General features: G+C 40.4%; 1 protein-coding gene across 3 annotated transcripts in view; it reads left to right on the forward strand.

Moving 5' to 3' along the window:
- The window catches only part of CNTLN (centlein), a 161,576-nt gene that overhangs the window by 23,391 nt on the left and 110,591 nt on the right, over window positions 1-27,594 (forward strand). For all 3 annotated transcript variants that reach the window (XR_014506276.1, XM_083419493.1, XM_083419492.1), the window contains exons 3-7: window positions 4,267-4,351; window positions 11,543-11,677; window positions 12,312-12,491; window positions 17,774-17,907; window positions 25,328-25,490. Coding sequence is in view for 2 of the 3 variants with exons in the window: in XM_083419493.1 (XP_083275619.1) it covers window positions 4,267-4,351; window positions 11,543-11,677; window positions 12,312-12,491; window positions 17,774-17,907; window positions 25,328-25,490 (697 nt within the window). In the remaining variant the exon portion in view is untranslated. The remainder of the gene's footprint in view (window positions 1-4,266; window positions 4,352-11,542; window positions 11,678-12,311; window positions 12,492-17,773; window positions 17,908-25,327; window positions 25,491-27,594) is intronic.

The following is a 27,594-nucleotide window of genomic DNA, read 5'->3' on the forward strand; positions in this document are numbered from 1 at the left end:
AGTCCAAAGCAGTTGAGATTGTCAAAGTGGGGTTGTTTGTACATGTGAGAAAAGCAACGAGCAACTAAAAAAACTGTGATCTACACAAAAGGTAAAGCCTTGTTTGGTGTAAGGTCGTTTCCTGTATTCCTAGAGTGGCTCGCATAGGGCCCAGTCCATCACCCATCTAGGCATTGCTCAAGACCACACTTACTTTGCCTAAGCTAAATTGTCTCCTATGCCTTCAGACTCCTTTCTTCAGCATCCTGCTTTGACAAACCCAAACATTGTGTTGGCATTTCAAAATGCAGCTTTTCAGTTCAGAGGGGGCTTTTGGAGAGAAATTACAAACAAATCCTTCTACACTTGTTGGCGCCTCGTTGGGTTGCAGCCACTGTCTTTTATCACTTACACTTTTGCTACAGTAATATGAAATAGCATAGCTTTTGACTTCTCTGTGTTTCACTTTATGTTATGAACAAGTTTAATTGATTTCCACCACAGATCTCTATTTGTCCTCCTGCCCATAATTTCTCTTCAACACCACTGCTTTGCATATTTATTATAGAAAAGATAATATTTTATAAACTTCAGCAGGGCACCTTTGAAAATATTTGCGGTTTTTTAGAAACTGCAGGTTCTATTTTCACACCTCATTCGTAGTTAAATGCTTCCTCGTCGTATCCAATATTTCATTTTTGACAACTCATTAAAAATGGGCCAAATCCCAGAAAATATGGTCCTGTCATGTTGTATAATATATAGCGTGGGCCATATGCAATAGAAAATTGTTAGTTAATGGTTTAGTATAATTTCTCAGATTTTTTGGCTTTCGGTGGCTGGTGAAAACTGACTGTGAAAAATCCATGTGGTTAAATACAGCTCTGTTAAACATTTAAAATAGGCGGTACTCGTGGGAAAAGTGATTGGAGCTTAAAACTTGTACAAATTGACAGCCTCTCTTCACTCCATTTTTCATCCTAAAGAAGTCTGCAAATATTCTTAGCTCACATCATTATTGCTCATCAGTGGTTCTAATTAGCTAAACTGGAGTTTGTCTCGGTCATTGATCATCATCAACTCTTTGACAGTGCCTGAATTATGTTTTTTTCTTATTTGGGCGAACACTTTTTAATGTATTGTAGGCATGTACAGTGTATATTAATTGAATCAACCATATTTTTTTCCGACTGTGCCATTTACCTTTATAAGCAAGCCTTTCCTCTGCTTCCACCCTTTCCTCCCGTTTATCATACTTAAAATGTAGCAGTGGGTTCAATGATATGCTAGTAGCTTGAAGCATACAGCAATATTACTTAGCGCCTCTTCTGGGACCTTCCCTGTAATGAGTATTGGAAGTTATCCTATACCACCAGGAGGAGCTGGTGATAAAATTCTATACCAGGTTTTTAATTTATGCTGCAGCATCTACTTGCACCCACTGTATGCAAAAATTGGAGCATTTACACAGTATATACAATGATTGCACATTTCTGACTTAGTTTGTACTGCAACCACTCTACTAAAGGCTGCTTACCGAAGGAACTCTCCCCCCCCCCCCCCGAAGGTGTTAATTTTCTCCCTTTTCTTTAATGGAATGTAGATACATTCTTGGAATTCTCATTTGTGCCCCTGTTAGACACTGGGAGTGATATCTAATTTGTGGCGTTCTACTCGTACAACAGACTTCAGGCTGTATATACAATGGATGCTTGGATTGCAAACATGATCCGTACGGGAGGCACGTTTGCAACCCGAAATCGCGCAACCCGAAGCGTCTGTAACCCGAGGTATGACTGTATGGGGCTTCCCTGCTACCCCCCCAGGTTTACAGCTTGCTATGAAAGCGAGAGAGCTCATGTGTGCAAGAGACAAAATAGGGCAGAAATTGGAGCTAGAGGGAATAGGATGGCAAAGACTTTGCAGCAGAAAGTTACAATTCTGGGATTATTATTAATTTAAGGCAATGAGGCATTCATCCAGTGCCCATCGCATTTATTATGGCTCCTTTCCCCAAATGTTTAGTCTAGTCATAGCATGCTCTTTAAAAAAGAAATAAAAGAAAAAGCAGACGGAATACATTAAAAAAACATTCTATTGAAAAATTATTCCTAAAATAAGTATGCCCTTATTTATTATTTATTTCTTAAAATTTATAGACCTCTTGTTTAAAAAGAAGAAACAAAAAGAACTTTCTCATTGAAGTATGTGAAGCTTAAAGGTAAAGGTAAAGGGACCCCTGACCATTAAGTCCAGTTGTGACCGACTCTGGGGTTGCTCGCTCATCTCGCTCTATAGGCCGAGGGAGCCGGTGTTTGTCCACAGACATCTTCCAGGTCATGTGGCCAGCATGACTAAGCCACTTCTGGCGAAATCAGAGCAGCACACGGAAACGCCGTTTACCTTTCTGCCGGAGTGGTACCTATTTATCCACTTGCACTTTGACATACTTTCGAACTGCTAGGTTGGCAGGAGCAGGGACTGAGTAACGGGAGCTCACCCCATCACGGGGATTTGAACCGCCGACCTTCTGATCGGCAAGTCCTAGGCTCTGTGGTTTAACCCACAGCGCCACCCACGCCACAGAGACTTGTATAAAGCCTTGTATGAAGAACCGACAAACACTCTTCAGATGCGGATGCTTTTTCTGTGCCTCTTCGAGGGTTGGCCACTTTGTGCATCCTTTCAATTTTTTCCTCCTGGTTTCTCTTTTCTGTGAGGGACAGATTCTGTACCCATGTTTACTACTTTTTGTCTGCTTACAGATTCCAACTGTTGATGGAGTTTTTGGCGCTCCTTTGATCACCTTTCATTTTTCAACACACTGTTGTCATTTACCCTTCATAATGGCAAAAGTTGCTAAGTCAGGGTGCACTAGATTTACCAGTGCATTCTTTCTTAATTAATACAGTTAATTATCTTACTCTTGCCATGCCCTCTTTCCACTCATTGTAGGTGCTTTATAAATAATAATATTTTATCTTACTGCTATATACTTTGGAAAGCAGTGACATCACCAAGCCAAGAAAAGGTGTAGGATGATATTTAAATCTTTATTGGAATAAAATATGTGGTTGATAAAGCTTTCTGGTCCAAATCTACTGAATAATAGGCAAATGTGTGTGGTTTTAGTCTTTCTGTATGGTATATTGAGTATGTATGTGTTGAGTAAACTTGGTGTTTTAGAAGAGCAATGACCACTTTCTTCAGCTTGAAACAGTAGAACCTCACTGGCTAAGTCATTCAGGTTCCAGAATATATATATATATATATATATATATATATATCTCACTGGTGCTTGACTGAGAGTTTGGCTTCTCAGGCTAAAAAACCCAGCATTGTTTGCACATTTCCCCCTCAGCCAGAAGATGACCCTTCTTGCATCCCCAGGGGGTTGGGCTAGATGTCCCTTTGGGTCCCTTCCTACAGTTGTATGATTACATCAGTGAATGGAGTAGGTCTCTAAACTATTGCCTCGCAACTGCGAGGTGAGAAATGACAACTGTGAAGGTGGAGATGGTCTTTGTCCAGCTGGCCAGTCTTCATTTGGAATTTTTTTACAATTCCTCCAAACATTACCCACAACTAAATCAAAACTCCTGAGGCACAATTGATTGCAGGATTTGTTTAAGAACTGTATAAACAGGTTGCAGTAACTAAATGAAGAGTAAACCAGCAAACCTGATGAATGCAGCTGAGAAGCTGCCACCATTTCTTTTCTCTTTCTGTTCCCATATTATCATCCTAGTTGAAGTTATGATACACAGGTTGGGATGGTTGCCAATTTGGAACTTGACTGAGGAGAATAAATCATTAGGGAATGAAACATCTCAGCCCTGAATTTACCAATTGTTGACAGTTTTAGCACAATATAACTTTTGCATTTACCAGTGGGAAAATGGCGATGGTCCTCAATTTGTTGCTCTTTTTATATCCCTAAAATGAAACCCAGATTTTATTTGATATCAATAATGAGGAAGCGCGGGAGTGCTCATAAAAAAGGCTTCATTTGCAAGATACTCCATATATCTTTTTTTAAAAGTAAGCATATCTAGTCTTGGTATCATAAATGCTGCTTCATTTAGAATAAAGTTGTCTTAGTTGTTTGCAGATAAAATTTGCTGTCACTTGCCATATGTTCCATGATTAATTCTGCAAGGGCTGTCAGCCTCAGATAATTTAATTTCCCATGCTTTAAAATGACATTCATTATCAGGACATGAAAAATTCAAATGATTAGCAGCAAATTATGACTAATAAGTGTCAATATATTTTTGTTGTTTCTAGAGAAAAGCAGAAAGCTGAACTCAAGGACAGGAAGGTTTTAGAAATTTTGCAAGTTAAAGACGACAAAATACAGACATTGGAACAGGTTAGTGTTATATTTAAACTAACAGGTGAGAATAATGTTGCTTCTTCTAATTTGGCTAATCCCTGTTGTTTGAGTTCTGTTTCCTAAAGTGTAAAGAGCTACTAGAGGGCCCTGGAGCCTATCCAGCTCCCTGAACCCTATTGTATTTCTATATTGTTTCCAGTTTCCAACTTTTCATTCCCCGTTTTCAACCTAGAGATGAACAAAGTGTAGCAGTTGATGAAGCTGGCAAGAACATTTCATTCTAATTCTTCTTCAAGGCACAGCTCCTGTAAAACTAGCTGTCATTGTTTTTAAAAATATATTTTTATTAAAGATTTTCTTGGTTTGCAAAGGTACATACCTTGTCTCTTTTTTCAGGTTGTATAGTCTTTCTTACAATTCAGTTGCATTTGTTGTGAGACATTAGTGTTGAGTACAGTATAAGGTTGGGGAAGAAGAGGGGGGAGAAAAGGGGTGGTGTGGCTTATATTATTTTGTATAGTGTACACGTGTGGTTTTGTGTCAGCGTCAGCTGGGTAGGTTCTCTTTCTATTTGTTTATTACATTTCCTTGAGAGTGAGAGGTATTGGGGGGCAGCGTGTGGTTGGTTGTCTGTGGTTGTCTGCAGTGGGGTTTGTTTGCATTTGTGAGTGGGGAGGGCTTGTTGGGTCAGGTAAGCCAGATTGATTTGTATGCTGTTGGTGGATTCCTGTTGTTGTCTTGTTGGGCTGTGTATGTGATAATGGGGTGCCATACTTGGGTGAAGGCGTCCTCTTGTATTTGTCCCCGTGTCAGTTTCAGTTTATTGATTAGCATTTTTAGTTAGGCCATTTCCCATACAGTTTGATACCTTGGTCCATGTTTACGCCTGACAGGACTCTCCAGTGTCTGGCTAAGAGGCTTCTGGCTGCTGAGAGTAGGTGGGTTATAAGCTCTGTATAATGTGAGTGATGATTATGATCATGGAAGATGTTCAGTAGGGCCAGTGCTGGGGTGAGTTCTAATACCTGTTTAGTTATTTTGCATATCTCTTGCAGGACTGCTGTCCAGAAGGGTTGGATTTTAGGGCATTCCCACCACATGTAGAGGGATGTGCCTGTGGAGGTACAGCCTCTCCAACATCTTGGTGAGGTTCCTGGGCATATCAGCGCCAGTTTCTGTGGTGTTAAGTATCACCTTCAGGTAGGCAATGTGTAGCTTCATGGTGTTTACGTATGAGGTGATGCATTTTCTTTTGGTAGGATTTCCCAATCTCCTCACATTTAATGTAATTGCTTTTAAGCTAGACACTTTGCATGTCTATTTTATAGGATGATTCCCTGCCAACCCGTCTGGGTTGTCCTGTGTTTCTCACCTTATATTGTCTATCAAACCTAGTGTGTTGTGCTGACATATAGTGTGGTGGGGGAAGAGGGGGTTAAGAGTTAGGGGTGGGCTGAAGATTGAGGGGCATGTTATAGAGAGTAGCCTATATGTAGTTATATATGTGTTAGTTTGTTTGTTATGTAGTTGTTTGTTAGCTTGGACTGTTTGGCTCCCAGCCGGTTGGTCCTGTGTCTCAGCTGGCATGGATGGCCTTGTCTGAGAACAGGCCACCCCCCCTTTCGCTTGTGATAGGGGTGGGTCAGTGAGACTGTGTCAAGCACCTTTGTGGCGCTTGTGTTGGGTGTAAAGTTTATTGGTTTTTTGGGGTATTAGGGTTGTGTGTGTGGGAGGTGGGTTCTTATTTTTGTTTGTGTGCTTATTTTTTGTGTATAGTCATTGGAACGAGGGGTGCCTGTGGTTGGAGGGGATGGGTTGTTGGGGTGGGTGGAGAGTTCTAATTGGTGGCAGTTGTTTTGGAGCAATATTTTCATTTATTATTTGTATTTGTTCTAGATAAGTGAGATTTGAGCATGTTTGTACAGAAGTAAATCTGTTCAATGGGATTTACTTCTGAGAAAGTAGGTATAGAATTGCAGGGTTAGATTCCTCCTTAGGCAATTCCTTAATAAGCCTTAAACACAAACATACTAATTTTCAGATCACAATAGTGAAAGAAGCGGTGGGCACATAAAAACTAATATGTGTCTTTGAGTAAGTACATTTTTGTCTGTTACAAGCATTCAGCTTTCAGAAAACCTGTCAGTGCTGAGCTTGGCCACTTGGATGCAGCAGAAGATCTACTCAAAAACCATTAAAAGAGTTGCTTATCTTGATTTTTCTGTCTTTATTCTCTACTTATACCATGTTTCTGAAACCATCAAATACTAAGGATATTTCCCCACATCATGTCTTTCAAGTGACCTCTTCAATTAATGCAGGTTTACGTTAATCAGCTGTGCAGCTAGTTGTTTGTCAACCACATGGGGCAATGTCACTTTTGCCTCGTGTGCATCCTGTACAACTGGGTGTTTGAGATGCATTTGACTAATTCTCATCCATATACACAGCCTAGGCCTACCCACTTTGAGGCACTGGTTTACCAAAATCCAGTAAGACACTTTATCTTCTTTTTTATTTTCATTTCACCTCTTTTCTAGGAGGCTCAGTAGCATTCATGACTATCCTGGTTTTTATCCTGAGATTATTTCTCAGGTAGATAAGGCTAAGAGAAAAAAGAGGGGGTGAGTGTCTGGCTCATGGTCACCTAGTGAGCTTTGTAGCTAAGCAGGGGTCTCAATCTGGGTCTCCCTGATCCAGAACTATTGCTGCTACAGTTGGGTGCAATTGTATAGGTTGCTGGTGGAAAACTGTGGTTGTATCTGGAGACAACCTGCAGCCACTATAGATAGTGACACTTTGGGCCTTAACATCCTGAACTATAGTTGTCTCTCCAATGACAGAGAGAACAGCAGTTAGTTTGTGGAGAAACAAGACACCCATGATGTTGGTAGCAAGTAGTGCAGAGGTCTCCAGATGTGTTCTCCAGATGTTGTTGGACCCCAACTTTCATCAGCTCTAACCAGCTTAGCCAACAATAAGAGTTGTAGTTTAACAATATATGGAGGGTACTGTGTCAGCTGCTCCTGGATTCATGTTCATTAGCTGAGACAACAATTATTATAATAACTGGGTGCTTATTAGGTTAAGCAAGAGAGGATGTTATCAGCTTGGATCTTCTTCTCTTTTACATGCTTCAGATTAGCTCCTTGCTCCTAACTCTGAATGTGCACTCACTTACTAATTCCCCTGAGCTGATGTTCTTCCTTGAGATGATAGTCACCCGGTGTAGGGAACAGGAATGCTAACTGCAGCTTTGTAGGAACTGGCTTTCATTAGTTCTGGTAGTTTCTGCATTTCTGGTAGTTTTAATATTTTTCAGATTAATTTCATCTAACTATTGGTTATAATTGTAGCAATTGGTGAGGAAAGATTTGTTCCAAAGGTGTAGTACAGAAGATTGGGTTATATCTAGTAGCATTAGGAATACTACATTGTATATGCATGCTGACCCACAGTTCATGATGAATATTCTGTTACATCTTTTGGGTAGCTAATTAGCATTTGTTATTTGTGAACTGCCATTTGGTCGTCTTGACATGTGGGTTAGCAAAATCATTAAAATCAGTTTCTCATTTTTCAACAGAAAACTGCCCTGAGCCCTTGGGATAGAGTAGGTTATAAATCTCAAAATAAATAAATGGAAACATCTTTTATTTATTTTTTAACTTTAAAATGAACACATATTTAGATCTCCAAATACTAATTGTGTGGGTGTTTTGTTTTTTTTAATAAAAAAAGACCTGTAGTTCAATCTCTGTGCTTGCAAAATCATGAGCTTTAGCATTTGCACAGTTGCGAAGACTATGTGTCATCATTGCAGGCACACAGATCAGAAAACCAATGGAGGGAATGTAATATGTGGTATGGCGTTGAGTTCTGTGAATTGGTTTCAGGGCTTGTTAATGTTAATTAGTTTAATACAGGTAATCGCATACTTGAAACTGGTGCTAATCCACATTGCTTACACTGGAATCATCTGGAAATCAGTGATGTGTGTGTGTTGGAATCTAAGTTGGCGTTTGGAAAAAAAAATTGTTGGCATGCATCAAATTGTGTTTCTCTGGAGAGGCAGATTTTCCATGGCCCTCCCATTGGCTTTCCTCTAGCAGAAAATACTACATATATATGTGCAGATTGTAACCATTGCATTGTTATTGTTAGCTGTGGTTATCCTATTTTATACCCATGAAGACCTGTAAAATGGGCTAAAGGCCACCCATTGAGCTTTGTGACTACCTAAAGGTTTGAATTTGGATCTGGCTTTGTTGAGTCCCACACTCTGTCCCCATACACGACACTAAATAAAGCCCTACCCATACCTTTGACTCTGACCTCTTCAAAGCGAACCATGGAACATATAAATGGCAGCAATGTTTGTGCCCAACAACAACAATTCAGGGCAGCTTCCAACATGTATAAAAACATAATAAAGCATCAAACATGAATAGTATCAATCTGATCCAATATAAAAAAGTCAACATGACTACACAGTGCCTTTGTGATACAAAGAATTCCTGGTGACACAGAAATTATCATGTCCACATTTTAGGTTTGTCCATGTCTGTTGGTGGCTTTAATACTATCTCAGGTGACAATGTAAATCTTGTTCCTCCTGTGTAGTCCACACAGTAGTCTTGAAATAAAATGTAAAGAAAATATGCTCACTTGTTTTTTCTCGGGAGATGAAAATTAAGGATGAATAAAAGTACAGTAAACCTTTACCTTCTTTTTTTATAGCACTGTTATTTAATTAGCTTTCAGTTTTGATCTGAAGAGACTAAAGCTAATCTTTTTGTCCTAGACCTTGTAATCTTTCAAAACCTTATCAACCAATTATACTCCAGAGGGGTTAAAACAGTACTAGCTGCCTCATTATCTCCACTTGAAAATCTTTGGCTTGCTGTGCAAATCTATATTAAAGCCCCCTTTAATAGGTCCAATTGAAAGAAACATAACTCTAGCTTCGAGCATTAATTAACTTTAATACATTTCGTTCTTAACTTTTACCTAGCCTATTTATTAATTCAATTTTCTATACCTTGATTAAATTAAAATCATATTGTAGAAGAAATTACTGTAATATTAATATTTTTTGAAAGATGGAACCTCACTAAAACGTTACTGGCAAAATGGGAATATTTCATCATGATAAAAAGAGACAGTTGCAAAGTGTCATGCAACTCTTGAGCAATTGTAAGAAATGTAACATGATTTTTGGAAGGCTTGAAAGAGGCCTGTACAATCATCAGCCAAAGTGCTGAGTGGCCAGAATTGGAGTGGAGAACCTTGTCTGCCCCTCCCAGTCTGACCGTGCCTCTGCTGAAAAGGGTATTTCACTCACAGCTATTCATCATGATTTCTTCTTTAGAGTCTAGTCCAAGCATCCACAGAATAAGGCCCACGGGGGCAAACTGTGACCCTTTCCCATCTGTTGCAAATTTCTGGGGGGAGTTGGAATGCCTGTTGTTTTCATTGCTTTTTCATGTCTGTGTAGGACCATCTATCTAATCCTACTTGCTTCACTATACAGTCATACCTTGGATCCCGAACACCCTGGAACTCGGACATTTTGATTGTTCCGGTTTGCAAACGTTATTTTGGAACCTGAGCATCCAACGGGGCTTCTGTGGCTTCTGATTGGCTGCACCAATTGGTTTTCAAACTTTTTGGAAGTCGAACGGACTTCTGGAATGGATTCTGTTCGACTTCCAAGGTCCGACTGTATCTGCAGAGCTTTTAATCTCTCTGGATTTAGAAATGTATGGTGGAATTAGCTGACAGCAATAAGATGAAAAAAATGGCACTAACAATGTTGCATGGCTCACCTGTGTCTGGTGTGCATTGCTTGGAGAGGGGAAATTTTGTGTGCTGTTGTCCCTAAACTTAGTGGGATGGGGAGAATAGAAAAGGGGTGCGGAGAGAGGAATAGATTAGAAGAAGAAAAAGGGGGTACAAAAAGGATGTGGAGAGAACAAAAGCTTGGAAGGGGGTGATATAGGATAAGAGAAAAAGGGAGGTAGCGTGTGACATGCAGTGTAGTAATCATAGATCACAGAATCATAGAATTGTAGAGTTGGAAGGGACTGAGGACCATTTAGCTCAAATCCCTGCATTGCAGGAATATTTTGCCCAATGTGGGCTCCGACCCACAACGCTGAGATTAAGAGTGTTGTGCTCTACCGACTAAGCTATGCTTAGGGCAAATTCTGTGTTCATCTGTGGAGGCTTCCTTTGTGTCTGGAACCCCGATTTTTACAGAGATCCACACTAAAAGTGCTCACAGTGACGTTGGAAGTCTGAAGTAATGTGTCCAAAGATGTGAAATATACTAGCCTACCTGTGCTAGATACATAGGTACCGCTCTGGTGGGAAGGTAAACTGCGTTTCCGTGTGCTGCTCTGGTTCGCTAGAAGTGGCTTAGTCATGCTGGCCACATGACTGGCCACATGTACGCCGGCTCCCTTGGCCAATAAAGTGAGATGAGCACCACCCCAGAGTTGTTCGCGACTGGACCTAACGGTCAGGGGTCCCTTTACCTTTACCTGTGCTTTAAGACCTGCTGTGGTGCAGGGGTAGGTGGCAGGGCATTCCACAGCTTTGCAATGACCACCTCTTTGAGGTGCTTCATGCTCCAACATTGTTTTCCTTTTCAGCAAGTGACTGTGGAATGGGGACAGATAAAGATCTGACCTGCCAGGCCAAAATTGTTCCCCACTCAGTTGGTCAGGAGCTGCCTGGGCAGAAATCTGTATGCTGCTCCTAGTGTGGCCAGCCAAAATTGGTGCAGGTTGGAGTGTTCCGGTGGCAGTACGCTCCTAAGTAACTCCACCAACCCAAGATACCCATTGACTCTCACTGATATTTTTTTAAATAAAAAAAATCTTGAGTTGGACTAGGACATTGCCTGATGAACATCTATACCCTCTGTTCTGGCTCTTGGGTATTTAATCATCTTCAGCAAAACGAAAATCTTCCTTATTTGCACAAATTTATGATGTAATGGATCCTTACATTCAGGCAATAGTTTCAAATCCCTCCTTTTTGATATGCCAAATAGTAATGTAATAATTGGCTTGGTTAATGATAAAATGTTTGTGTTTGTCACAAAGCTGTGCTGCAGGTACAGGCAGATTAGATAAAACTGCAAATGTTTTGCTTCCTGAAAATTTTTGAAATGTGTTGATTTTCACATCATCATCATTATTATTAAACAATCTTTCTTAGAGAACATGTGGGCAACAAGAGGAGATAAACAACCTGGTACAGAGAAAGCTTGCTGTGGATGAGGAAAACGCAGTCTTGAAGTCAGAGCTCTGCATCTTCCAACAGAAATGTAAAGATAAAATCCAGGAACTTAAGGTATATTGACTCGTACATAGTACTAAGATGGCCACAGCTTTGAAGTAGCTCTTTGAGCTGCATCTGTCTTTGTGGCATGGAAAGTGACAAGCTCAGAGGAAATATAGCCTTAGGCCTTAGGCTGTACCTTCCAGTCTTCTCTCACGCGCAAAACTCGGAGAAAGATGCTTTAAAGTGAAGAATCCACGCTTTGTAACTTTTGAATAAATAGTTAATGATGGAAATGGAGCAAAGAAAGTAGGAGTGTGAAGATGTGGCTTCGTGTAATTAGATTCTGATGGGACTGGCATTATTAATTGATAAAGCCGAGGTCTGGGAGGATATGTCTGTGTGGGTCTCAAAAATAGCTGGGGACAGCATCAAAGGCAGCTTGATCAATTAATGGGCTCTTTGCAAATGTGTACTCATCAAAGCTGTCATCCAGCTAAAAAATATGACCCTTCCACCTGCATGAAAGAGGCCAATAAAAGTACACAGGTGACCTTGGCCATCAAATATAGAAGAAGCTGCTGCGAGGGTAAAACTGCACAGTTTATATTTGCTGATTAGTTCTCACTTTTCTTCCCCCCCTTTCCTTTCCCCCTTTTCCTTGGTTTTGTTTTTGTTTATCGGCCCTTGTGGTACTGTTGTACAGGACACTAAGGAGTGTGCACTGAGAAAGGAAGAGCAAAGCAGACTGGTTATAAAAAACCTGGAGGAGGAAAATGAGGGATTAAGTACACGCTATGCTGACCTGCTAAATGACCTGGAGAAACTGAGGAAGCGGGAGGCACAATGGAGAATAGAAAAATCTGGCATCGAAGCAAAAATAAAGGTATGAGGAGGAAGAGACTCCTGGATGTGATTTCGGCACCAGCTTCTCACAGGCTTTATGCTACATGTTATTTTCTTTAAATAACAAGTTATATATTCATAAGCACCAATGGGGACTGACATTCATTTACATTCCTTCACTTAAGACCCAAAGCTTTTTAAAAATTGATGTTGCAAAGCAGGAAGCTGACTTCAAATAGCCACCCTAAAATGTAATCATTAAATAATAAAAGATATTTCATTCAAATATAAACATGTAGGTTTTTTTTAAAAAATAAAATAAATAGAAATTATCCTATCACTCCAAGATTTCTCCCGTCGGTGAGATTGGCAGCCCAGACCTGTGCATAAAAATGATCTGACCCAAAGGTGGATCATTCTGTTCCCAGCAGTCACCAGCCAGAACAAGTTTACTTGGAAGTATAACCCACTGCAATCAATGGGCCTTACTTCCAGGTAAGTGTGCAAAGGTTTGCAGTGGTCATTTCACTTCTCTAATGTTAATGTCATGAATTACAGCATGTTGTAATTAACTGTTCTTAAACTTTGCAATACATTTCTATCATTCTTTAGAGAGCTCCATGCATGTTGAGTTTTTATATTGTATCATCTTGCTTTCAAAACAAACAAACAACTCTTTGGAGTGATTTTGATAAATATGCTGACTCTTCCATTTTGTTAGGCTGTCTCACATATACAGATTTCAGCGTCTGTTTATGCATATCTATAGCAATATGTTGTGTGATGTATCTAGACTTCTGTGAGATCGAAATTATTAAGACTAAATGCCCCTTGCATAGCTATAGCATATTTGTTGCTTTTGCACAAATGAGATATCCACAGATAGATAAGCTATGGATGCTTTATAAATTAGGCACTTTAAACCCTTGTATTTTTCTGATAGAGATTTGTTGCTAAGGCATGGTGCAGTTGTTGAGTGAATCCTGCTATTTCTCTGGACATAATCTATATTTCAGACATGTGTCAGTGCATTTTATGAGGCTTGCCCCCTAGAATCCTGGGAATTGTAGTTTGGTGCTGCTGCCGATAATTCTTTAATAGATTCCTAGTCCCAATCTCAGAACTGCATTTCCCAAGGCTCTTTGTGGAGAAAAAATGACTATTGCATGAGAAGTGTGGCTGTGTCGATGGGTGAGTGTCAGTGACCTAGGTTTCACCTCGTACTATTCCTCACATTTCCCTAATTACTCCCTAGCTGTCTCCTGAACCCCTCAATTGCTTCTTCTAATCTCCTTCTCACTCACCTTGCTTCTCCCAAAGTCCCACCTTTTGCACTCTCTCTGCCTCTTCAAACTAGTTCCCTTGTTTTGCTCCCTCCTCATTTCTTCCTGCTCTTATGCTCTTTTGCCTCCTAAATCTTTTTCTTTCTACCACCATTTCTCATGTCTTGTCTCTTCCTTGGCTTTCTTCACTTCATCTTTTCTGTCTGTTTTCCCCTCTTTCAACTCAATCCGTTCTGTGCATCCCCTACTTTGTCTCTTTGATAACTTCAGCTTCCCTTTCGTCCTAAAACCAATACCACAAATGCCTTGAAATGTTGCTGTTGCTGCTCCTGTCGCTCCCACCAGCTTCCCCTCTGCCAGCCTCGTCTTTTAAATACATAGTTTTATTGATTTCCAGTATAAAACAGTTACAAAAAGAGAGAGAAAAGGATACAAAAACAAAAACAATTCAAAAATCCCAACTTGCCCCTTCCCTCCTCCAGAACAGATTAATCTAGTTAAATTTTCCAAAGTCTAATCTGTGATTTTGGTAATTGCCATTCTTCAGTATTATCAGTAAAGTATTTTATAAAAGGAGAAGGAGAGAGTGGTGATGGCTGCTGCTCAAGCTGACCCCAGAACCATGACCTATAGAACACTCTGACACAGATTTTTATGGGGAACTCAGACCACCCAGTTATCAGCTTACCAATGGAAAGACACAAGCGAGCGCTGGCCTGACTTCAACAATAATGGCCGCTTGATCCCCGAAGCTCTTAGAAGAAGAAGAGGAGTTTGGATTTGATATCCTGTTTATCACTACCTGAAGGAGTTTCAAAGCGGCTAGCATTTTCCTTTCCCTTCCTTCCCCACAACAAACACTGTGAGGTGAGTGGGGCTGAGAGACTTCAAAAAAGTGTGACTAGCCCAAGGTCACCCAGCAGCTGCATGTGGAGGAGTGGAGATGCAAACCCACCCGGTTCACCAGATTATGAGTCTACCACTCTTAACCACTACACCACACTGGCTCTCCCTAACCTAGGGTTAGGGATAGGAAGCCATCAAGCAACACAGTCTGAATGACCTCTTAACAATCACAAAGAACCTACCAAACCACCCAGCCCCAGATCGACACCACACAAGATCTAGTCCAAGGTCAACAAGAAGACCAAAATGGCTTTGATTAAGGGAAAGACAGAAACCAAAGAGACAAGTTCCCCAGATAGTGAATACGCAACAGTACCAAAACAGAACCTGGAGGAACTTGAATTGAAACTGAAAGAAGCCATCCAAGGCTCTCTCATGGACTCTGCAAAACCTGAAAGAACCCAATGACTCCCTTGGAACAACAGATCAAAGAACTGAACTCCAAGATGGAAATTCTTATGGGCCTCCAGAAGCTTCCCCAGCTTCCCCAAACAAGTGGAGAAGAGAGACCCAGCAGGCTATGGAGCAATAGAAAACACATTTGCTGCATCATCCATATAACAGCCCTTCAGATATTTGAAGATGGCTATCCTGTCTCTTCTTAATTGTCTCTTCTCCAGACTGAACGTACACAACCCTTGATTCTCAGTACTTAGTTTCTAGATCTCTCGTCAGCTTTCCTCCTTGCGCACAGTCTCTGCTTGTTTCTTCTTATGTCACCATGACAGGCATTTGGAAACCTGTTGCTTTATATGGGAAAACAATTCGAGGAAGAAACAGTGTAATTTGAAGGAACTTTTACATTAGCATGCTTTGAATGCTATTTTGGATGGATTTTTTTCAGAGTTCCTTACCAGTCACATTCCTTGTTTTGTATTTTTGGGACATCTGAAGTTTTATCAGCTCTGCTGATGTTTTCCCCTTGTTAACATGCTTGACAACCTAGAGATCTAAATCAGAAAGCTTATTTTTCTTTAGCAGACAATTTCCCAGAATGGAATTCTGCAATTTGAACTATTTACGATATTAGAGGGTTTCACAAAATGCCTGACCCCATTGCCTGCTCATTTGTAAAAGAAGATGTATACATTCATCTGTGTATACATGACCGGCTCATTAAAGCAAGCTCCAAGGAGGCAATCAATTCACATTGATCGCATTCTCACACTACTGTAACCTTTTTCATAATAAACGATGAGAAAATCTCTCTACTGTTCTGTGGCCCTGGAATAGGTAAGAGTCATGACCACTTAGAAATTAGCAACAGACTCCATGCCTTAGTGTTTCCTGTAGCCAGCTGTTCTTTAAACTGTGGAGAACCCAAATCCAATGCCGTACCTTTTAACTAGTGCAGTTACTAGAAATATGAAAACTCTATGGCCTCATGGCAAGGTGTGTGTATGACGGTGGTCAGGAAACAGTAAGAAATATGCTGGAATCAGGGAGGAAGAAGAGAATTTTTCTTTTTTTCTAGGGGCACTTGGTAGAACCTCTGGCCAGTTGACACTATCAGCATCTGGAGCATCAAGAACCCATGGGTCTGTGCATCCTTATACCTGATGCACCTCAGCTTTCCATAAGTCCCACCTGATCCAAGCAAGACATAATTTCTTATTGTGAGTCAAGTTAAGAAGCCCAAACCAGGAGACTTTATACCAGTTCACAACAGTGACTTGTTCTTATGTGATGTCCAGCAAACTTAACAAGGCCAATAACATTTCTGAAACCATTGAGAAATAATGTGTGATGGTTTCATTTAGCACTTATTCATTAAATACAGTCTACTCTGGGTGCATCCATACTGATCTTATTTATGTGATCTGATTATGGGTGGTGGTGGAGAGAGTTTATTGCTCCACTTCTAAGTTTTCTCATGGGTAGCTCGTACCTTGTTAAAAAAAAAAAAGGTTTTCCAAAATTTGTCTAGTGACAGGTCTCAGTGGTGTCCAGAGGCACCATTCTTGTTGAACTAATTTAATTTGATATTGTTCCTCACAATCCTGGTACTACTTAAGGCTCCTCAGTTTCCCTTTTTAAAAAAGTGCCGGATACTGTATTTCCAATGATAATTTTTCATCAGTAATCAAATCCACAACAAAAATCTTTGTGCCACACCTGTCTACTACTGCTTCTTCCTACAGGTTGAATGCAGAGTTACCATGAACTTTCCTCATGGGATGTTCCTACTAGAGGAAGCAAGGGAGGAAGTGATTTTTGCTGATTCCACCTTCCCTCTGCAACCTTTCCACAAACAGAGAGAGTCCTTCTCCTCATGGAAGGAACATTGTGGTTTTAACCTTCTAGCTTTGGAAGTGACTTCTGTAAAAACACATGTGTCTACATGGTCAGGTATCACATTGAAAATGAATAGCTCAGTTGGTAGAGTTGGGTCATGGATTCGAGTTCCACGTCGGGCAAAATATTCCTGCATTGCAGGGGATTGAACTAGATGACCCTTGTGGTCCCTTCCACTTCTATGACTCTATGAGCTGATGTTATGCTCTGAATTTGTGTGTGATGATACTACTTTTAATTTTTTGAAGTGGATGCTATCACTGCATCATGAATAGCAGACCTGTATTAAGCAGTTTTGGCTCTGCAGCAAAAAGGCTATGTTTTAATTTCATTTACAACAAAAAGGCACTATCTACAGCAGCTCTCTTTTGGCACCCACATGAAACTTTTGAGCCATGAGTTTGCCATTCTTAGTTTGAGCCGGTAGCTAATTATCTATGAATTAATTGGAGTCACAAAGTTTTCTTGGTAGACAGAACTTAATTCAAAGAGCCAAGCTTCCATGATGTGATGAGGGTTGTTTTACTGCCCACACCATTATTTAATCTAGCTGCAGATACCATTTTAGTTTGCTAAGCTTTTAGCATGAGTTGAAGTCCCACCTCCCTATTTATGTTGAATTGTTTTATCCTGCTGTTGGTTATGGCTGATTTTAGTAATTTGAATTACTTTTTAAAAAAATTCTTTTACGCAGCTTGGAATTTTCTAAATACAGAAAACAGGGGGTTGTTTTCTTAAAAGGGGGCAAAAATCCATACTATTTTTGATCCTGTTATAATGATGTGCATCCTTTCATTTCTTGTTTAATTTTGTCTATAGCATAATATATGTTTTCCAGAATTTGGAAGCTGATTTAACAGAGGCAAGTGGGCAAATGGAAACCTTGCACAGCAAATGCAATGATCTGGCATCTCAGCTGGGTGTTAAGCAGACTGAACTAACACAAAAAGATTTGGATGTGGCCAGAACTAGGTATGTATGCAATGTTTTTATAAAGGGCTTGTTCCCATGATAACGAATATGGGGCAACATCAAATGGTTTGCTTTTTGTAGTATGTTCTGCGCATTATGAAAAAAGTTTAGAATGTCTACTGTTTACGCAGACTATCTCAATGCCTTTTGACTTCTGTTATGGACATTATTTAAAAATTGCACATCTCTAATTAGCATTGGGTCAAAGAGTTCTCAGTCTCTGCTGCAAGTCACAAAACATCAATATGATTAGTAACATAAGCAATTAATTTGAGAGGCTAAATGCCCGAAACTGACAAAAGTTTGAAGCCTAACTTTCACTTTTTAATTAGAGTTAAGTCTGACAGGTCAGCAGGAGTCTGCTGCTAAAGGTTTAAAATGTTGTGATTTTAGCTTTATCTGAGCGTTTCACATATTAAGTTGGATCATGAGGATTAATACTGCATGTATGAAATATGACTGACACGTAAGGCAAGTCTGAACCAAGAAGCACAAGCAGGGCAAACTTACGTTTCGGCTAATACGACTGTTGCTATGCGGGAGCTTAGATCAGTGTAAATAATTGGAATCTTATGCTGTCCCCAAAGAAATGTCCAAGCACAATTAACAGCAGTAGAAAAATGAGGGAACGTATTAATGATGACAGCCACTCAGAACCCCTAGGAACTGTCTCGCAATCACCAATCACAGTGTTGCTGCAGATGATGTCCCGTATTAAGTGTGCATAGATTGTGCAGACAGTGGCCATGTTTTGGATGTGTGCTGGCAGTCAACTGCTAGGCAAATAAGTTTGTGCTTGGGCCACACTCCTTTCTACCTCACAGCAGGGGACCAAACCTAAGACAGCTTTGCTGGACACACTTCAGAACCCCTTGAAGCTATCCCACCAATGCAGGAACCTTTTAGGTAGTGCTGGTATGAAACATATTGCTGCTGCTCCCTGCTCAAGTTGGCATTATCTGTTCAGGCATAATGCCTGGAAAGAGTTTATGTCATCTCCAAATACTGCTGTTCTGAATGGCCACTGTGCTTATCTAGCATACATTTAGCTTTCCATAGAAATGCCATGATGCCTCTTCCGTTTGCTTCCGCTCTTTACTACAAGTTGCTACAACTCTCATCATCTCTTCACACTGGCTATGGTATCTCGGACTGATTGAAGTTGTAGTTAAACAACACCTTGAGAGTCACAGGTTGGCCACCTTTGTTTTGCAGTTTTATTTTCTCCTATGGCCTTTCTGTACTTTTTCTCTCTGTTCATGAATTTAAACATATATGTGCATGCACACAGAAGATAGATTTCAATTATTTGCATACTACCTTTCATTTCAAATAAATACAAAAACAGTAAAAATGACAACGTTTAACAATAACAACAAAAAACCAGTGTGTCTGAAGAAGTGTGCATGCACACAAAAGCTTAAACCCAGAAGAAACTTACTTGGTTTCTAAGGTGCTACTGGACAATTTTTTTATATATTTCGACTGCGTCAGACCAACATGGCTACCTACCTGAATAAAAACCCAATAATCAGTGGCCTCCTCCAGAGGGAGATCAACTTGTAAGGGAGGTGCCACATGGTGAAATCCCTTCCCTGCACCCCTGTGAGGTAGAAATCTGAAGGCTGTGGTCTGGTTAAGAGGGATGCTTCCACAATTCACAGCAATTAGACTGGTCATTGTTGGAGAATGAAATTCATTCATTGTGGGAGAATGAAATTCGCTCAAATCACCTGGTTATTTAAGGCTTTATAAGCCTGTACTTAAACCTCAAACTTTGCTCAGTATCTGACAGCCAGTGCAGCTCTTTCAGAACAATTTTACATGCATGCAGTGATGAAGTGGACTCTTGCCCGTGGAAGATTGTGCCACAATAGGTCTTCGTTTAATGTGTCACAAACCTCCTCCTTGTTTCTGCGGTAACAGTCTTGTCCTCAGGCCGGCATTGGAATGTTTACCCATTAGGGACATCGTGAGACTCAGAAGCAAAACATGCAAAGGTTTGCCCTGTTAACACAGCTGCCCCTCTGGAACATTCACACTTTATATTCTAGGCAGTAATGTCCATGGCAATAAGTAGCCTTCCAGGAACTTGTGTGGTGGTGACAGAATGGTCCGTCTTTACAGTGCACAAAGCCAAGAAAAAGATAATGCAATTCAGTATGCAAGTAGAAAGAGGCAAGAAATCTCCTGAGAGTAGTGTTGAAGAAATTAGCATGATATTCATTGTTTATAACCCTATAAGGCTCTTATTCTGTACCTACAAATAAACATACAAGTATGACCATGAAAGATCTACAATACTTGTTGTTAGTATATCAGTAAGACAAATCTACAAAATATCAGCAAGGGTTATCCTGAGGATGATAGATGCCATGGGCATGATATATGTTCATAATTGCCACATCTAGCATCTGGATTGGAAAGTTGCACTTCAGTTTGAAACCACTAAGATTCATAGGACTTAATATTCAGTTCAGGTATGAAAACCAATGTTCCTTTGAACTGGGTGCTTGGAATGCGAGCCTAAGTGAAACTCTGACATACTTGCTTTGCAAAGAAGCTGCGAAGGTTATTGCTTCTCCAATTGTCCAACTTAAAATTCTTTTTATTTCTTGCTGTATCTTTTCATTGTCTGTGGTGCATATCTATTATTGGCTCCCTACAGCTCACAATGTGCAGATTCTGAAATCAGCTTCAGGAATGCATGCTTCTTCCTCTACTGCAAATTAACACTCCACTTCAAGTGCTGGCATTAGCACTGCCCCAGCGTACGGCTAAGTTAACCATGGCTCAATTAACCAGGGTTCTCAAAACCACTTGAAACCCCATTTTCAGTCACCCACATGGATTAGACTGTGCACACCACTTGATGACTAAAGCTTAAGACATTAATCTGTGTTCAGTGATCTTTGGTATTATTCCAATATGTTGCGGGGAGCGTCCTCTGCTAAAATTGTGTTGCGTTGGCTACATCACAAAATGGCAATGCTTACCTTTATGACTTGGCCAGAAAACTAATAGGGGAAGAATGACGTCATTGCTTATAATTACCTCCCCTAGTCTCTGTATTTGCATGATAGGAACTGGGATAAATGTAAATGTATCCCTTTCTTGTTTGTATTATTTTGGCAAAAATACTACTTTATTCAGTCTATACATGTTCAGAAACCTGCAAAATTGAGCCGTGCACCCAGCAGAATTACAGCTGAAGCAGCAAACCACTTACTAGCAACCCTGTCGCTTATGCTCAGGTCCTTTGTTCTGCTTTGTTGTTTAGACATTTACTTGTAGGGCATTAACCTTGAAATTTGCAGATAAATGCTTGGAATTGTGAGCTTTGAGGTCTCTTCCTTTTATAGTCTTTGCGAGGCTCCATTAAAACTGCTAGGTTTTGAAAAGTATCCTGTGATCAACTGCAGCATCCCTGCTGCTTGGCGGCTCTATCTCTTCTTACAATGTAATGACTGTGCTTTCTATGAAAGTTCGCTCGGCAGGAGAAGGCTTTGACTTCAGCAGCTGTGGGAACGAACAGAGCAGCTGCCTGACCTAAAGCTCTTTCATATATATATATATATACACACACATACATACATACACACACACACCCATAGAAAAACCTCACTTCATCCACCAGTCTGGTGCCCTCCATGGCAAATTTCAGAAGTGGGGAGAAAGGGCAATAATTCCATTTTAGGTATCAGATCTTACTGACATTGGTATCTGCATCAGGGAAATGTTAATTTAATTAAAGTGTATTGTTGTAGCACCTGAGAGCAGATACTTGCTTTAGAAAGAGCAAATTATAATACATGGGGTTTTTTTGTGAGAAATGATAATAATCATTTTTAAACAGGGAGATCCTTGAAGTAACTTCACAAAGTTAAATTAGGAGAGGGGATATTGAAAACTTGAGATCAGCATAGAGTCCAGTGGGTTTCATCATCCTTAAATCAATACCTAACGTTAATCTAGCCTCCATTCTATTACTTGCATTTCTTTAGGGGACCCCCAAGGAGATCATAAGCAATACAGAATGGAAACATTCGGAAGTGCAGGGCAGACCACATTATACCAGTGCCAGGAATCTCAGCACATGATATACTTGTAATTGGTGTTTCAAGCAAGCAACCCCTCACTGTTGGGGAAGTTATAACTGGCATAACACATCCAGTTTGTGCACAAGATAGTTTCACCGTGCAAGTTGGGCTATGAATATAATCCAGAGCAGACTGCACATAGGCAGATTTTTGCTGTGTTGCTTTCACATCCGCTAGCACCATGGAACTTCCCAGCTGAGTTTGAAACACCCCAAAGTTTAAATACAAGTTTGAAGAATTAGTTATGTAAAAGAAAGACTATTGTGGCACTTTAAATACTATACTAACAGACTAATTGTGGCATAAGTTTTCATAGCACAAAGTGCTCTTTTCTGGTATTTATAGACCTTCCTATTTGTAGGTTTACAAGACAGCCTACAATAAAGTTTAATTAAAAATTCATCCAGTAAAATTGAACAGATTAAAAATGTGTTGTAAAGATAAATTCCCTAAAAAACTAGCAGTCAGTTATAAGGCATTGGAAAATAAAAAAGACCTTTCTCTGTTTCTCAAATGATATCCTGAAGTTAGCCTCCCTGGGAAAGCTGTTCCACAGCAAGGGTGAAAAGAGCCATCCCAAATAGTCAATATAGAATTGTCGCAGGCAGTTTCTCTTGTATTTCATGGTAATGCAGTCCTACTTTTGCAAGGTACTCAAGAGGGTTGTGGTTGTGCAGCTTCAGATGTACCTGGACGAAGAAACAGGTTATCTTCACCCATTTTAGCCTGGCTTTGGTTTTCGTACCAAGACAGCTTTGGTTAATCTGGTTGATCACCTGCTTTGTGAGAGATGGGGGAGTTCAAGTATGTTGGCCTTGCGGCTTTTGATACAGTTACCCCCCTTCCCCCCCCCATCCAGTGGTTGGGATCACAGGGTTAAGGTGTTTTTGCTGCTACGTACAGGGCCACTTCCAGAGAATAGCATTGGATTACTTCTGCTTGGCCCTCGTGGCAGTTACTCTGTGGAGTCCCTCAGGTTTCCTCCTTGTCCCCAGTACCATGTAACATCTAGATATAGAGCTGGGTGAGGTTGCCAGGGAGACTGAGAATCTGCACCACCAATACACTGATTACTACCAATTCTGTATCTACATACCATACATACCATACATACTCAGTACTGGAAGGCATTGACGAGCTGGAAGAGGGCCAGAAAACTGAAACTGCATCCTGACAAAATGGCGGCACTGTTGGTGGGCAGTTCTCATGTCTGAGAATTGGATGTTTGGGCTTTTCTGGAGGGACTTGTAAAGGAGCAAGAATGCTCCTAAACCCAATAATTTCACTAGAGACCCAGGTTTGTTTAGCAGCTGTGGTCATTCCTGGATTGAGATTCCCTGGTGGCAGTTTTGCTTGCTCCAAGATCTCCCATTTGGATTACTGTAATGCACTCCATATGGGTTACCCTTGAAGGCAGTCTAGAAACTGTAGCTGGTGCATAACATTGCCACACAGGTTTTAACAGTTGCACTAGTAGGGAGTCATAATTTCCACTGGCTGCCTTTATGCTACTGAGCATCTAGCATATGTTTCCATTCTTCCAGTAGTAAAAGGCATTATTTTGTCAACTATCTGTTAGCATATTAATTCTCTTGAGTCTTCTGTTTGTTCTGTTACATAATTCATGTCCCTGTCATCTGAATTTCTTTCCTCCTTTGGGTTTAAATGGACACATAACAATGTTTCTGTTTGTTTCTGTAAACAGCATGCCATTTTAATGGCATTAAGTACCTGATTCATACGGTAAATCTACACAAAATGTTGTTCCTATGTAATAAAGAGAAGCTAAGATTTAAAAATTTTAAAATCTAAAGATCCTAGATACAAAGAATACTGAAAATAAAAAGCAAGATCAAAATATATAAATCAAACTGAACCACTGTTTTTAGCTGTACTTTTAATGATCACATATCTGCTCTCATAGGAAATTCTGAATTGCTAAACATTTTAGCTATATAGTAGAATGGAAAATCAGAAATTCAAAAGCTAAGCCTTCTTTGAGTGGTATTCAACAAAGTTTTACACAGAATAGACCTGTTAATATTATTCAGTCTAGCATGGTCATGTTTATTGATTTCAGACAAGAAGAAATGTTTGCACTGGCAGAGTGATCTGCTTAGCACAATGTTGAATTCTACCCCCTGTCTTTGGCCTGATATAAGATGGGTCTTTCAAATTCCTTAAACATCACAAGAAGTTTCACAACACCTCTTTGGACTAGTTCTTACTGTCCCCTTGTTATGTGTTCTGTTACATAAACTCCTTAGTAGGACATTTTCACTGCAAGCATATTTTATCAGGAATCAAAAAAGGTATGAATAAAAACAGTGAAAGTCACCTGCATGTCTCCATTCTTATGTTTTTGCTTTAAAAAGTATATTGAATAATGAATATAACCACAAACTTGACATGAGCCAACAGTGTGACGCGGCAGCTAAAAAAGCCCATGCAATTCTGGGCTGCATCAATAGGAGTATAGCATCTAGATCAAGGGAAGTAATAGTGCCACTGTATTCTGCTCTGGTCAGACCTCACCTGGAGTACTGTGTCCAGTTCTGGGCACCACAGTTCAAGAAGGACCCTGACAAACTGGAACGTGTCCAGAGGAGGGCAACCAAAATGGTCAAAGGCCTGGAAACGATGCCTTATGAGGAACGGCTAAGGGAGCTGGGCATGTTTAGCCTGGAGAAGAGGAGGTTAAGTGGTGATATGATAGCCATGTTCAAATATATAAAAGGATGTCACATAGAGGAGGGAGAAAGGTTGTTTTCTGCTGCTCCAGAGAAGCGGACACGGAGCAATGGATCCAAACAACAAGAAAGAAGATTCCACCTAAACATTAGGAAGAACTTCCTGACAGTAAGAGCTGTTCGACAGTGGAATTTGCTGCCAAGGAGTGTGGTGGAGTCTCCTTCTTTGGAGGTCTTTAAGCAGAGGCTTGACAACCATATGTCAGGAGTGCTCTGATGGTGTTTCCTGCTTGGCAGGGGGTTGGACTCGATGGCCCTTGTGGTCTCTTCCAACTCTATGATTCTATGATGATTCTATGAAAGGAAAACTGCAAGTGTTTCTGTGAGAACTTGTTGAAGACCATTTATTTTACCATTCATATTGTTCAAACAAATTAAAATGAAAACTGACATTACAGTTTATATTTCTTTTCTTTTTATTTTATCACTCTTTCTTATCACTCAATGAATCTGAAACTATAGATGAGAGTGAAAGATTTTCACATAAAAACAGCTAACATAACTGTTTAATTGAGATGATTGCAATATTTCTTTTGCTCAAGTTTCTTGTTTCTTGCTTGCTTTGCACAGGAAGGAGTTGCAGGAGCTGCAGAATCTCTACAAACAAAACACTGAACATGCAGCACAGCAGGCAGAGCTGATCCAGCAGCTTCAGGCTCTCAATATGGATACACAAAAAGTACTGAGAACTCAGGAAGATGCTCACACAGCTGAAACAATATCATATCAAAAAGTACGTAGGCGCTCCGAAAGTGCGTTTCCTTCTTTACAAGGGCAAAGCTTTGCAAAAGTGTCACCTTCACTGTAAGTGCAATATGTGGTTGGACTTGTGTGAGTAGTCATTGAAGGTCAGTGGCAAATAGCTTGTTCCATCACTGCCCTTGGCCTCATCACTACCACACTGTTATTGACATCTTTCTCTTTGCAGCTGAGGAAGGGAGGACATATAATTCGACACTCCTGTTTCCAGACGGGGAAAATGTAGCACAATCAGTGTGCACCAGTTTGCTGTGTTTCTTTTTCTTATTTTATCTGTTTATTTTAATTAACAAAATGTATATAAGAAGAGAAGAAGAAGAAGAAGAAGAGGAGTTTGGATTTGATATCCCACCTTTCACTCCCTTTAAGGAGTCTCAAAGCAGCTAACATTCTCCTTTCCCTTCCTCCCCCACAACAAATACTCTGTGATGTGAGCGGGCCTGAGAGACTTCAAAGAAGTGTGACTGGCCCAAGGTCACCCAGCAGCTGCATGTGGAGGAGCGGGGAATCGAACCCGGTTCCCCAGATTACGAGACTACCGCTCTTAACCACTACACCACACTGGCTCTCACTTACACTATATACCACTTACACTATATACCACTTACACTATAGAATCATAGAGTTGGGAGGGACCCAAGAGTCATCTAGTCCAACCCCCTACAATGCAGGAATCTCAGCTAAAGCATCCATGACAGATGGCCATCCAACCTCTGCTTAAAAACTTCCAGGGGAGGACAGTCCACCACCTCTCATGAGAGTCTGTTCCACTGCTGTACAGCTCTTACTCTCAGAAAGTTTTTTCTGAATATTTAGATGGAATATCCTTTCTTGTAACTTGAAGCCATTGGTTTGAGTCCTGCCCTCCAGAGGAGGAGAAAACAAACATGCTCCTTCCTCCATGTGACAGCCCTTGAGATATTTGAAGATGGCTCTCATATCTCCTCTCAGTCTCTTCTTTTCCAGGCTAAACATACCCGGCTCCTTCAAGCGCTCCTCCTAAGGCTTAGTTTCCAGGCCCTTCATTATCTTGGTTGCCCTGCTCTGCACACATTCCAGCTTGTCAACATCCTTCTTAAATTGTGGTGCCCAGAATTGGACACAGTATTCTAGTTGTGGTCTGATCAACATAGAACATAGATTTATAAAAGACAATCTAAAATATTCATTAACAAAACAAATAAAACGAACATGTAGAACAACTTACATTAAAAAAACCTAGAATTTTCAAAGCAGTTATACTTAATAAAATTGTGTGTTTAGAATTGCACACCAAAATTACATGTTTGGGTGGGCTTGCTGTGTGTGGGGGTGGGGGGGGAGGTTTTTGTAGGTGTTGAAAACAATATTGTGAAGGCACATGGTTAATACTAATGGGAAGGGAGTTCCAAGGATTGGGTGCTACCACACTAAAAGGTTCAGTTTCCTGCAGAATGAACACTATGTGGCACTTCATCAGATACAAGAAACAGTGTAAAACTGATTAAAATTAAAATTAGGAACAGAGACAGCAGGTTAGAAGCCAATGAAGGTTTACAAAAACCTAAATATGTCAGCAGCCTGAAAAGTAAAATACCTGTCAAAATCAGCAGTCTTCATATGCAAGGTTATAATCATGCCTCCCCAATGGTATTATTATTTCTTTTGATCTGGATGCTGTACTTCTGTTGATGCAGCTTAGAATTGCATTAGCTCCCCCCCCCCCCCGGTACATCAACACTGTTCACATTGTGGTCTACTAAGACCCCTAGATCCTTTCCACATGTCCTGCCTCCAAGCCAGGTGTCCTCCAGCCTATAGTTGTGGCACTGATTATTCCTGCCTAACTGTCTTCATTTACAGGTGTCCTTATTGAAATTCATTTTGTTAGTTTTGGCCCAGTTCTCCAATCCGTCAAGGGCATCTTGAATCCTGATTGTATCTTCTGCGGTATTACCTATCCCTCCCAGTTTAGTGTAAAAAATAATAATAATGACTAGCATCTGCTCTATTCCTTCATCCAAGTAATTTATAAAGATGTTGAACAACACTGGGCCAAGGCCAGAACCCTGTGGTACTTCTTACTTTTTTCCTGGATG

This window comes from Podarcis tiliguerta (genome assembly GCF_965153285.1).
Source record: "Podarcis tiliguerta genome assembly, chromosome: 17".
Classification (NCBI taxonomy): Eukaryota; Metazoa; Chordata; class Lepidosauria; order Squamata; family Lacertidae; genus Podarcis; species Podarcis tiliguerta.